At 36.9% G+C, this 13,365-nt stretch overlaps 1 protein-coding gene across 2 annotated transcripts in view; it reads right to left on the minus strand.

Moving 5' to 3' along the window:
- Positions 1-13,365, minus strand: part of ptprb (protein tyrosine phosphatase receptor type b) — a 45,166-nt gene that overhangs the window by 11,670 nt on the left and 20,131 nt on the right. For both annotated transcript variants that reach the window (XR_008304697.1, XM_026922785.3), the window contains exons 15-21: positions 11,874-12,149; positions 8,834-9,112; positions 3,922-4,071; positions 2,388-2,649; positions 1,554-1,660; positions 1,364-1,469; positions 430-510 (exon numbers count right to left, since the gene is read on the minus strand). Coding sequence is in view for 1 of the 2 variants with exons in the window: in XM_026922785.3 (XP_026778586.3) it covers positions 430-510; positions 1,364-1,469; positions 1,554-1,660; positions 2,388-2,649; positions 3,922-4,071; positions 8,834-9,112; positions 11,874-12,149 (1,261 nt within the window). In the remaining variant the exon portion in view is untranslated. The remainder of the gene's footprint in view (positions 1-429; positions 511-1,363; positions 1,470-1,553; positions 1,661-2,387; positions 2,650-3,921; positions 4,072-8,833; positions 9,113-11,873; positions 12,150-13,365) is intronic.

The raw sequence follows: 13,365 nt of genomic DNA on the forward strand, positions 1-13,365 counted from the left end.
ACAGCATTTTCTGCTCTTTTGCCCCTACTTTCATGCTGAGGGGAATTGTTTTCTTAAAGAACACAGCATATAGAATCCCAGCTCAGTTGTATACGCTGAATCATCCAATCCCTGATTAAAATAAATGCTGGCCATAAAGGTGAAGAGTTTTTTGGCTTGTCTCAGAGGACAATATTTCAGGACAGTTAACTTCAGAGGCTGCCAGTAATAAAGATGATAAATTTACTCCATAAGATTTCTGAATTACTGAGACATGACTCAGCACATATCCCCTTCATTTATAACAATTGCTGTATTTATGATAAGAAAATGAAATAATAATGACTGTGTAGAGCTATGTATTAACATTCTATAAGTCATTAGTTTCATAAAACTTAAAAAATAAATAAATAAAATAAAATTAAATAAAATTAAATTAAATTCTCATACCTTCTGACCCCCATGTACATCCCTGAGGTGGGCACCTCCTTCCACATACTCATCCTCACCAGAGGGCTTTCCTGCACCGCTCTACACACACACACACACACACACACAAATGAACAGTTTGTATCCTCTCACTGATGACATTTATTGCAAAAGTAACAAAAGGTTAAGATACTGTATCAATATCCAGTATATACACTGTACATATATGTATAAATTAGGGGTATAACTAAATACAAATACATTCAGATTGAGCAGATAATATTTTCTAAATGAATATAAATACAGAGACGAAAAACAGACAGTATTCGTTTTTGAATGCTTGCAGCTTGTCAGATGGATGAAACAAACAAAAAAAAATATAGGTTTTTACTTTAAGCCTTAAAGAACACCTTGTGGAAGTTTGTGGGGAGGGTTGCCAGGTTTCTGCAAAATTCCAAATTCAACTTTAAAAAGTAAACATGCTTTCAGTGAAGCATTAGACACATTAATGTTCCACACTCATAAATGAATAAACTAGAGCACACCAATGGGGAACTTTTGAGCTTGCTATTAAACATAACAGCTGCCTGAAATGCTGTAATGGAAAACACCACAGAGTTCTGTAGATAATCTGTAAAATTATGGTACATTATTTTTACTCAAATGAAGGGGATGCAAACTTTTGTACTCAACTGTATGTCAGCACAGCTGAAAACATGTTCATTGTGTACTTGGGGAATAATTATCATGTTAGAGCAACCTATTAGGCAGATTAAATTAGTGAGCAGGAGCTGGATCTCTCGTTCATTTAATTATCTGTGTGTTCCAGATGCCCAGCTTTCCTGTTCCCCTTTAACATTAGTCCCCTCATTAACCACTGCTAATAGCTTGCCTTTAAGCAGGAAATGGATGTGTGCGTGTGTGCGTGGACATGTGTTTGGGTGCACACACTCACACTTTGCGGACCCTCTGCCTGTAGATCAGTAAGGCGGTTACAGCGATCATCATCCCGATGAGAAACAAGCCGGCGCTGATGCCCTCGACGACGCCTCCCAGCGGCTCTGATGGGAAGAATGAGCACATTCATTTTAGTTCTGCAGCACTGACATGAGTACAGGAAGCAGTGAAGTGTATTTGTGTCTCACCTGCTTGTGTCCAAAGTGGGAGTGAGAGGTAGGTGTCGCTGAACAGAGGATGAGACATTTCCCTGTTCTCATCATCAAAGAGCTGGGTGAAGGCTCGGACACTCAGCCTGGAACAAACCATAAAGCTCTGCTTAATACTTTCAACCTTTTCCCATATGGCGTCCACGATCATATGCTATGGCTGTTTTGAGAAATATTTACCATTTTTATAACCTTAAAACCACTCAACGCCATTATCCTGATTTTTAGCATTCCATTACGTACTGCTCTTACGTGCTGTCTAAGTGGTGATGGTGACTGATGCAGCACATCTCAAGCATTTCTGACAAAACTTCCTAGAGCTAATCAAGTAACAGTCTGAATACTGCAGAATGGAACAGTTTCTAAATAACAGCATCTTTTCAGTTTTACAAAATAGGTTAAAAATGGTACTTTCAGTTATTCCGAGCATCAAGTTTTGACAGATGTCAAAACCTTCTCCTTGTTGTTCAGTATTTTGGACCTAAAATGGTGCAAGTATTTTTCAGCAGTAATGTTTTTTCTCATTTTTACTCCTTTGATTCCTGTGATTTTTAAGAAAATTAAAAATTAATTTGAATTTGCATGCAATTATTGAGTAATAAAACCATCTAAAGAATCTGGGTATGTTTTATAAAGTATGACTGAACGAGTTAATGAGACGTTATTTTAATCTATGGTCAATGCCTGCAGTATAATTACATTCTGTGTAATGCATTACTAACTTTCACTGTTACATAAGATGCAATAATGGTGCTGACGTTAAAGGCACTTACTCTGAATAATTCTTCATGCGTTATTTGAGATTTGCATTACCTATAGGCTGTTCTGGATTTTAAGGGTCCATCACAGAAATAGTTCCCCTGCTGTTTGTGCTCCATGTCTTGCTCACAAGCTCCTCCCAGACGGTCCATCCCGGCCCCGAGGTTGATCTCAAACACCCGGTTGGCCGAATCCATCTCATCTCCACACAGGCTCTGAAAGTAGCTGGTCTGGTAAGCCAATACTGAGCTGTTGCGCTTATAGTCCAGGTAAGAGGGCAGAGGATGCCTGTGTTCTGGCAACACGGGCTCCACACCTGTGAATTGCCATGTGCTTGAGTTTGGGTTGAGTTTATAGACAATATGAGGTTTGTACATTTTTATATCCTAAATTCTGTCTTCTACTGGTAGTAACATATGACAGTATATATGAGTGGACAGCATGGTGCCATTTACTCCAAATGTGCAGTCTTGAAGCCTTTTTTGGTTGAATTGGAAGTTGGCATCTTAACAGAGTCTGTGGAGTAGGTCAAAATTAAAGCCAGAGTCTGCACTGCAGATACAGCTGGTCAGACAGTGGATCCACTTCTCACCTGCCCATACTGGTCATGGACACACCCCTCATTCTGTCAGTGCAGTTTGTTTAAAAAGGAGAGACTGGCTAACCTTACCAGTCTATTCTGAGTGTTCACTAAGGTCTTATAGTCAGTTGTAAATTAAGAAATTGAGCTAGTGTTAGCTGCCTTGGTTTATGTCATCACTTCGTTCACTCATGTTGGTTTGATAGTTATAATATCAGTATAACGAGCTACAGTTTACATCAAAATGAACAGCATTCGAAAAACTCTAAGTACGTCCTTGCTGAGCGTCTGTTACAACAGTTTCCAGCAGAACAGGACATGGCTTTGTTACAGAACTGTAAAGAGCTTCAGGTGTGTGTTGGAGAGTACAAGTGCATTCATGAGACTTGACTGTCATGTCATCAACCACGCCCTTTTATTTATCACCAAATATCCCCGATAAAATGCATTTATCATAAGGAAGAATACGGGGGAGATATAAGGGTCTGCTGAACTTGTGAAAACGACAGAACACTTTTCCCGAAAATAATTTATGGAGATTTAACTTTAACTAAAAATCTGCCCCGGGTGCCGTTCAACATGGGAATGGTCAGGGTTAAAAACTGTACTGCAGCCAGCCACTAGAGGGCCTCGGAGACATTTTGGCTTCAATTTTAAACCCCTGTTACGGGATCCACTCATATATACAGTCACTGGTAGTAACCCACTGACCCATGACATGGTTTTTTTGTACTGTACCACAATTACTGTAAAATGTATGTTTAAAAAAAACACAAAAGCTCTCATCAGTAAGTTGATAATGGAAATACACACACACACACTACTGTATGATGGCTGGGGTGACAGCTACTACAATAACCTTGTTGCACAATTATGTAAACTAACACTTGTATTTCACTCAAACATCATTTCAGGAACATTAATGTGATTTAAAACAAAAATGATTGTTCATGTTCGTTAGAGTCACACAATAAGTACACTAAGTATTGGTTTTCGGAGTAGGCATACCATCAGCCTCGGCTACAATGACGGCAAAGTAGCGAATGGCCCCGTTGGTGTCGCTGAACCAGCTACAGTTGAACTTGAAGAAAATGGTGGACTGGGTGATGTGGGCTGCTCTCTCACTGATGCGTACTGTGGGGTGAGGCACCGGTGGCCCTGCAAACATACAAACCTTCATGGAGTGACCTGTGTCAGTAAGCAACCTTCATGTGACTTGTTGAAATGAGCAGGCTTAGATAGAGGACCGATCATAGGTCAGAATAAAACTCTATAAAGATTAGAAGACATCTGGGCCATTTCCAGTGTAATGCTGAAGAGCTTTCTCATTTAATGGCCCTCATCAATTCTCTCCTCGGCTTTAGGATTATACCTCAAGAACAGTAACTTACTACTACTACACAAAACTTTCAGCAAAATTGTCACTTAAGCTGTATGTGCACTGCAAAAAATGGTATCTTAGCAAGTGCAATATGTCTATTATAGTCAAATGTGGCTAGTATTTCCTATTATAAGATTGCAATAAACCAAATATAAGATTATTAATGTGTTTCTAGACTCGTTTAAAATTAATTTCAAGTTTGAAATAGTGTGAAGCCCCTGAAGGGACGTTCCGAAAAACAAACAAACAAAAAAAACCCATACAAAAAAAAAAAAAAGAAAAAAATTTCTGAATTTTTTCTCATCAATTACTGTTGTGTGCACACCACTTACTCTCTCATTTTCTAAAAAAAAGATCTTAAACAACTAATGCGCGTACGAAAGCGAAAATTAAAGCAAAACATTAAACTGTGTCATTTTATTTTGGAAAAAAATCATCTTGAAATATGATTATTTTTTCAGATATTTTTAGTATGTACATTTTATTTACTCAGACCCATTCAGAGTCTCTGTAAAATAGCCTTGTTCTATTGGCAGATGCATTTGTTTTGCATTCATAATGTTATTATTCAGATAGGTGATAGGCTGCCACCTCAGTAGAATGTCTTCACTTTAAACACTTGTACAGAAATGTTAAAATGTGGAGCTCAACATATATTCGCTATATAAGTAGTGCCTGACAAAATAGCTGTGCATAAGTAATGAACTTTCCACATTCTGTTATTTGTCGCACAATCTGTGTTGCATTCTTTATTCTTTATTTCATTTCCAATCCATCTAATTTTATGATTGCGTTACTGACAGTTAAATATTAAATGTATGCATCTGGTTACTAAAATCTTGTGTAAAGAGGACAGAAAACATTAAACATGACTCCACAGCCATAAATCTGCTCCACTTGTGCGGATCAGTCGCAGCCATCTGGAGGATTTGTGGTCTAATGCGGCTCTGTCTCAACTGGTCTAATTCTGTTAGCTCTGCCCTCACTCTTCTCCCCTGCCATTCCTCTCCAGGCAGATGAGCTTAAACACCCCGGCTCCCAGCAGTCATCTTCCCCTCTTTCTGTCATTCTCCTCTCCCTCACTTCTCGGCACTTCACTCGCTCGCTCCTTCTCCCAGGTGGCCTGAGCTATTTGAGTGAATCTTTATTCAAGTCTGCTTGTGGAGCTGCTCCCAGGAGAAGTCTGCTCCAGCGGCTCAGGTGAGCTGCCGTATACTGTCCTTCTGCACTGGTCCTTAACGTCAGCTTTAGCCCTTTCTTTACTCATTAAAGTATCATAAGTGGTCTGTTAATCCAGTTATGTAAACCAGATCGGAGTGTGTGTGTGTGTGTGTGTACTGTCCGCATGTCTACTGGACATTCACTGCAAAAAAGACATCTCAGCAAGTGAAACCATTGTTAAGATTGAGCTAGTATTTCCTATTATAAGATTAGAATAAACTTATTACAAGATTATTAAACCTATTTTTAGATATTTTTTTAATTCATTTCAAGCTGGAAAAAGTTAGAATAAGAATTCAGTAAAAATCAGTAAATCAGTAAAAAAGTCTAGAAATAGGTTTAAAAATATTTATTGTGTTACATTTGGTTTATTAAAATGTACAAACCTCATATTTGGTTTATTGTAATTGTAATTTTTTTCCTTTTTTTTTTTTCCACAGTGTTGAGTATGCACTTGCCTGTTGGATGAGAAGTGAAAAGTCTTTAGTACTACTAGATATTTCAAAATAGGACTAATATTTAAAAAATGGATAGAAAAAATAATCTAATAAAATTTTTTAATAATCTTATATTTGGTTTATTGTAATCCTAAATAAATCATTTATATACATTTGACTATATTCAACATATTTTCACTTGCTAAGATGTAATTTTTTTGAAGTGAGTGAACCCAAAGAAAGAAAGAAAGAAATGCAAGTTCATATTTTTTATTTTACTCTGGAGACTTCACGCTGGTTTCCCTTCTCTTCCTTCCTCTATTTTACTCCATTTTATTATTATATTTATTAACAGTACATGTAATCTGTGTAAGTACAGTATATACAGTAATTAGCTGTGATTATCTGTAAGTAATTCAGTGCTCAGTTGCACACAACAGCTTCCAGTTAGAAGACTCATTGTGTTGAAATGTTTAATAAAGAGAAATATTACCTAAAAAAAGCTCCTCTAAAGTGATAGCTGTTTACTCTTGACTGTGTGCCGCGATATTGTTGTGAAGTCAGGTGTGTTTGTGTCAAAGAACTCAGGCAAGGTGGATGTTCCGAGTTCCTGACTTGGAATTCCGAGTTGAATGCCTGCTCCATTGCAGTTTTCCATGTTGGAAGTTCCGAGTACAGTGGATTGCAGGGTTAGTATTATGAATTAAGAATGAGAATTTTTTTTTTTTAAATTAAAAAATATATATATTTTTATATATATATATATATATATATATATATATATATAAATATATATATATATATATATAAAATTTTCACAGCTCACTGGTGTATGGTAATGTCTCTCTACAGTCTTTACTTATGCAACCTTTTTAATTATTATTATTATTGTTATTATTATTCACTGTACAATACCAGTGCCATGTCCCACATGTGAGTGAGGAAACTGATGATTTTGGCTTTGATTACTTTTTAGCTATTTTAGGAAAAGAACAATAATATGTTTTTGGTTTTAATCAACCAAATTCGAAAGAAGTCCAGAATTTGTGTCAGTTACATTTTTCCCAATCTCTTCCTTTATTATGTGGCTTAAAAGCTGTAAACTGTTAACTCTATAAACACACAGTCCAGCATCTCCCAGCTTCTTACTTCATATCATCATATAAATCATGTTGACAGATTTAGAATGCTAAACTTCAGAGGAGCTTTTTTAGGTAACATTTCACTTTAACAAACATTTTTCAACACCATGAGTCTTCTAACTGGAAGCTGTTGTGGGCAACTGAACACTGAATTACTAGCAGATAATCACAGATAATTACATACTGTACTTACACAGATTACACGTACTGTTCATGGGCAGTGTAATGGGGAATAAAACAGAGAATGTAGACATGTACTCTTTTTTTAGTTAACTAAGCTGTTGTCCTATAGAGAGAGAGATCATGTCTTAATTGATGTTACAAAAATGTAATCAGAATCCTTTCCCTAAGCCTTCACAACTTTATGAATATCTTAGAAAAAACTATTAGGAAACTTTGGGTCATCTACATTTAAACCTTATAACAATTCCTTCATTCATATGAATCTAGTGTTTCCGATTACAAGATTACATTAAACCAAATTTAAAGTTATTAAATCTATTTCTAGACATTTTTCTAATTTCCAGACTTTACTTTTGGTAAATTTGCTCATTTTTAGTATTTACTATATTTCTAGAAAGAAGCAAAATTATTTGCCAACACATTAACAAAAAATCTTTGAAGTTAATAATATTAGTGATATTTTCATTTGCTAAGTGTTGCAGTGTAGAATAATTGATATGTGGTTGATATCAAATGCATACAGTGGGGTCCAAAAGTCTGCGAGCACTAGTGAAAATGCTTCTATTTTGCATTCGTTTCTAATTTAATACAATTTTCATTACAAATTTTATTACTGACAACAACCTGAGTGAAAAGTAGAATCTTTGAAATATTTACATGAATTTCAGAGTTTTAGTATTCGGTACGTCCCCGTTCTTGCTTTAATGACAGTGAGCACTCGAGCTGGCAAGGGCTCCACAAGGTTGTGCAAAAACTTATGATCCATTTTAGATCAAATCCATCAGAGTGTCGTCTGAACACATGCTTCAATAGAAGAGATTAAGCATGAGGAAAATCTCACCTTTTGTACAAAGCAGTTAACATGGTCAATATCGCACATTTGCTTACATTTAAATAAGACATAATTACATTTGAATAATCTAAATATTTCAAAATTCTAAAACCTTTCTGTTTATTTCCAATTTTAAATGGAGAAAAAAAAAAAAAAAAAACAGATTTTCAATACAGTCTCACACTTATGGCCCTCACTATATTTCTTATATTTTCAACCACTTAACTAAACGAAGCTGCCATTTAAAAAAAAAATTAATGCAATTATTTTTGGCATTTCAGTACTGGTAAATTGTTCAAGGCAAAAAAAAAAAAGGTTGAGGAATACTGGGGGCGCTTGGGGGCCAAACATGAACAAACGATGCTAGTAGGCTCAATGCATGAATTTAGTATTATTAATTAATATTGACAAAATGAAAATCTACATTTAATGCTCACAGGTAGGGGTTATTTTTTCATCTTTACATCACTACACCACACATGGTTGAGGAAACTGATTATTTTGGTTTGCACTGCGTGTTAGCTATAAAAAAAAAAAAAAGAAAAAAAGAATAATTCCATGTTCCAAAACATGTTTTTGGTTTAATCAAGCTAATATTAAGAAATCAGATGCTTTTTACCCAACCATCCTTGGAGTATTGTATCATCACAGGGGTAAGGCTTGATAAATCTGTCTTGTGTTTAGTGATTTCTGTGATCTTTAAACAATGAGAGAAGTAACTTACGGTCGATCATGGTGAAGGTGCTGTTCTGGACGGCTGCACCTTTCTTGTCTCCAGAGATCACTGTAACGGAGATTGTGTAGTTCCTGAAAGGCTCCAGCTTGTCAAAGTGCTGAAATTGGGTATTAGCACTCAGTGTGTAATTGTACACAGGCACTTTCGAGCCTTGCCTCCTGCATTCCATGAAGTAAGAGCTGTAATCAGATGCTGGAGGCTTCCAGGAGCATGAGAGAGACTTCGAGCTCAGGGGATGACAGTGGAAACTCTGGACTGGTCCTGGAGCTGAAGGGGGGAGGAAGATATGAGTTTTTCAACAGCTAATTTATTATTCAGTATAAAAATATTTAAGTGTGTGTTTAGCCAGACTCTTAATGATCTGTGCTTGTGACACTTTGCAGTAGTTTGAGGAAACAATTTAACCTTTTTACTTCACATCTCAAATGCATTCAATTAAAGGTGCAAGTCATGCAAGTCATTTTTTTTATTGCTTACATGTACAAATAACCTGGAAAATATGTTTATGTTTAAGTTGAGGCCTCAGCACAAGTGTATTAAGTAGCTGAGAAACCCCGTTTGGAAAACTAACAGACACTAGACTCTATGGGCCCCTGTAGATCCTGGGGGTGGAGCTTCATGAAGATGGGTGGGAATGGTAGGGTGGGCTCAATGGAAAAAAAAAATATCCTGTCCTTCTCTCAAACAGTGAAACACTGAAAAATCCAAATACAAAAATGATAAAGTGCTTAGGCAATTATTTTACTCTGTCAGTTTGTTCCAGCAAATTCAGGATTTTTTGTATTACACGTAGGCCACATAATATCCAATGGTGGTGCAGTGTGCAAGTGTTTAGCTTCACAAACGGACATGGACTCTCTCCATGCACTTGATTAATATGAGCTGCTCTTAATCTATCTTCAGCACCTTGCTGCAGTAAGGAGTGTAAGGAGGGGAATAATTAAGGAGTGGCAATTTGTTCTCACACAGAGTGAGCCATCGTTGTTCAATCATCTACTTAAAACACTTCATTAAACTCAAGAGTTCTTTGTGCTCCTTTCCAAGGAAGAGCATCACAGAAAAAAGAAAAGAAAAAAAAAAAACATTGGAAAGAGTGGGCACCAACCAAAACCAGGAAGGATAAAGAAGAAAAGACGAATGGCTTGAAACTGTCTAGTTGAGTCCATTTGCATCTCTGAAGCAAAATTACCCGAATGAGAATATTAATTCGGCGAGGGCTTCGGATCAATGGTCCGCTCCTTGGCCCAGGGGATGCAGACGATTGATAACGGCTCAGACTAGTGGAAGCACAGCGGTCTCTCATGAATACATGCTTCAGTCTCTCAAGAGTCTGAGGACTGGAGCCCCATAATGGCTGTCTGCTATCAACTCATCAGTCAAATCAGTTCAGTCAGTAGGAGCGATATGCTTTGAGTGCGGCACCAAACAATGAGAGCAGAACCAAAAAACTCTCCATGACTCTTCATCAGCAAATGACAGTAATCGTCTTTTTACAACGCTGTAATGAATAATTCAAAAATCATGCATCATTGTGAATAAAGAAGGAAGGAACTTGTTGAACAAATGGCTTTCATAATGGAGTCTAATGTCTATACATCACACATGTGCAATTTCAATATACAACAAGAGCAATGACAATCTGTGCCTCATCAAGCTAAATCATAGTTTTAATACTCTAATTCACTCTAAATCAATACGTTCAACAGGTAGTTTACCAGCAAAACATGTCACTAATGTTATGTTGCTAATTTAACCTATTAGACTACAATCTAAAAATGGACTCTGAGTGTGCTGTTTCCTCCACAGAGCTGAAGCATTGAGGATCTGCTGTACTGAATAAAACATGAACTATTCTGACAACAGTATGTTCCTTCATTTTGGGCCAACACACAAACGAGGTGCTATCCAGCACCAGCTGCCCACCACAGACGGCAGCCTGATTTCTGTTCCTTAAACAAAACTTCTCAGCAAGTAAGAAATGCATAACATCTTTCGGAAAACTAGGACAGGGCTGCTGGACCCTGATCACTAATTCTGTTTCTTGGGCTTGAACTTATCGTGTTCCAACTGCAATTCTCCAGAGCTGGACAGAATCTATTAAGAACATCACAAAACTCTCTCTCACACACACACACACACACACACACACACCACACACAGTTTAACTAGGACCTTCAACTGTTACTGTAGATAAAATAACCATAACCCAAAGAAACTATGTTTGTGTGTTCATTTATTTATTTATTTAAAGCTGTATTTTAGTTTAAATAATAATAATAAATAAATAAATAAATAATTTTTAAAAAAGTTTAATTTGTGAAGACATTTGACACTAACCTATCGTTATGATGATTTGTGTTTGGTCCTAACAAAGTAATAAATTCACATGAACACGAACACACACACACACACACACACGTTTGTCTTACTGTCTTTATGAGGACCTTCCATTGACATACTGCAGCTAATTAATGCCATAGTACAGCTAAATTTAATCCTTACCTTACTCTCAGTAACCAAAAGGCTATTTTATGGCTATTTTTGATTTTTTAAAAACTACCTCCAGTTTTTGTATTTAAAAAAAAAAAAAAAAAAAGATGTTTGTCTTGTGGGGACCAGCCAAATATCCCCACAAGTTCAGAACAGTCACTATGCTTATGGGGACATTCAGTCCCCACGAAGCTGTAAATGCTGATTTATAAATATAAAGTTCTACATTATTTGGGTCAGCTGTATTGGAAATTGTACACTGTAAAACCCAGGAACCCACTTTAGACTTTTTTCTGCTTTAGAATGAACCACAAACGAGATTCCTCAAAGCAGCTTTCCTTAAACTGACCTAAATTTTAATGGTCTTCACCTTTTGGCAATGACTGCCAACTTTACACTGACCCCATGTACGTTTTCCCAATTAAACTTGCCTTTTTGTGGCTGCACCTATGTGTAAGAAATCAGCCTCAGTAAAAATAAAGAAAAGCTGTATCATTATCTCCCAGCTCAGTGTGTATGTGGCTGAATGTGCACTCACCTGTGCGGATGGAGTGGTAAATAGCTGAGCTGTAGGCAACAGGCCCTGGTGTTCCCCCGCTCACAGTGGACAGGCTGATGTTATACAGCCGGCCAGGGTAAAGACCAGAAATGATGCGTCGCATTGGGTTTGGTTTGGACATGTACAGCACATCTCGTGGCAGCCATTTTACTTCAAAGTCATCATAGTTGCCCTTAGCAGGAGCATGCCAGATCACCTCCACCGTGCCAACAGGGCCAACATCTTTAATGGTCAGAGTCGTGGGTGGCTCAGGAACTGGAAAGAAATAAAGAGAATCTTTAAAAGTGAAATCACTAAACAAATACACACTTCTTTGACTTACATAATACAGTGTATACACTTTATGGCCAAAATTATGCCGGCACCCATATGTGGTTCTTCCTCAAACTGTTGCCACAAAATTGGAATTACAATTTCCCTTCGCTGGAACTAAGAGGCCCAAATCTGTTCCAGCATGACAATGCACCTGTGTACAAAGCGAGCTCCATGAAGACATGGTGTGTTAAGGTTGGAGTGGGAAGAACTCGAGTGTCCTGCACAGAGTCCTGACCTCAACCCCACTGAACACCTTTGGGATGGACTGGAACACCGACTGCACCCCAGACCTCCTCCTCAACATCAGTGCCTGATCTCACTAATGCTCTTATAGCTGAATGATCACAAATCCCCACAACCACACTCCAAAATCTAGTGGAAAGCCTTCCCAGAATAGTGGAGGTTATTATAACAGAAAAGAGGGGAATAAATCTGGAATGGGATGTTCAACACACACATATGAGCATGATGGTCTGCAAAAATTTACTCATGTAGTGTAAGTGCCCTGGGTGCAGATTCTAGAGTTTGCTTATTTTTAGTCTAGAAGCTGATTACTATGTTAAAAGACCTTCATGTTGAAATATTGCCTAAAAAATATTCTAAAAATATTTTAACTTAGCCAGGTAAACTTTATTCTTGCAGCTAATCAGAAGGATTTTATTAGAAGTTCGCCAGACTTACTTCTAGTTATACTCTTATGAGCTAACTCAAGGCCCAGTACACTGAGCTCATTTTGAAGCGTCTTTGTGAAATGAAAATTTGAAATGTTATTTCAATGTGTGTAATTTAGAAACAAAAACCTTCAGAGATGTGCAGTTTGTTGTTTATGTGAATAATTTAAATTATTTAAAATACTTATGCCCCAGAGTGCCTCATTTTTTTAAGTGATTTTTTTTTTTTTTTTTACTTGGTGAGTGCCATGCAGAATTGACACAAACTGAGTCAGAGCACAACAATTACAGTAAAACAGGTCAGGGCTACTGTGTATGTTTACCTTCTGATTTCTGTCCCTTTTTTTAATATTATCTGCATGTTGCATGAGACATCTGATATATTCTATCAAATAACTAAATTTAAAATAAATAAATTTAAAAAAATCACAAGTGTAGTTAGCAAACGTGTTTAAAGTATGTGAGGATTTTCAGTTTCATTTTAA

Source organism: Pangasianodon hypophthalmus, chromosome 18 (genome assembly GCF_027358585.1).
Source record: "Pangasianodon hypophthalmus isolate fPanHyp1 chromosome 18, fPanHyp1.pri, whole genome shotgun sequence".
NCBI classification, from domain to species: domain Eukaryota; kingdom Metazoa; phylum Chordata; class Actinopteri; order Siluriformes; family Pangasiidae; genus Pangasianodon; species Pangasianodon hypophthalmus.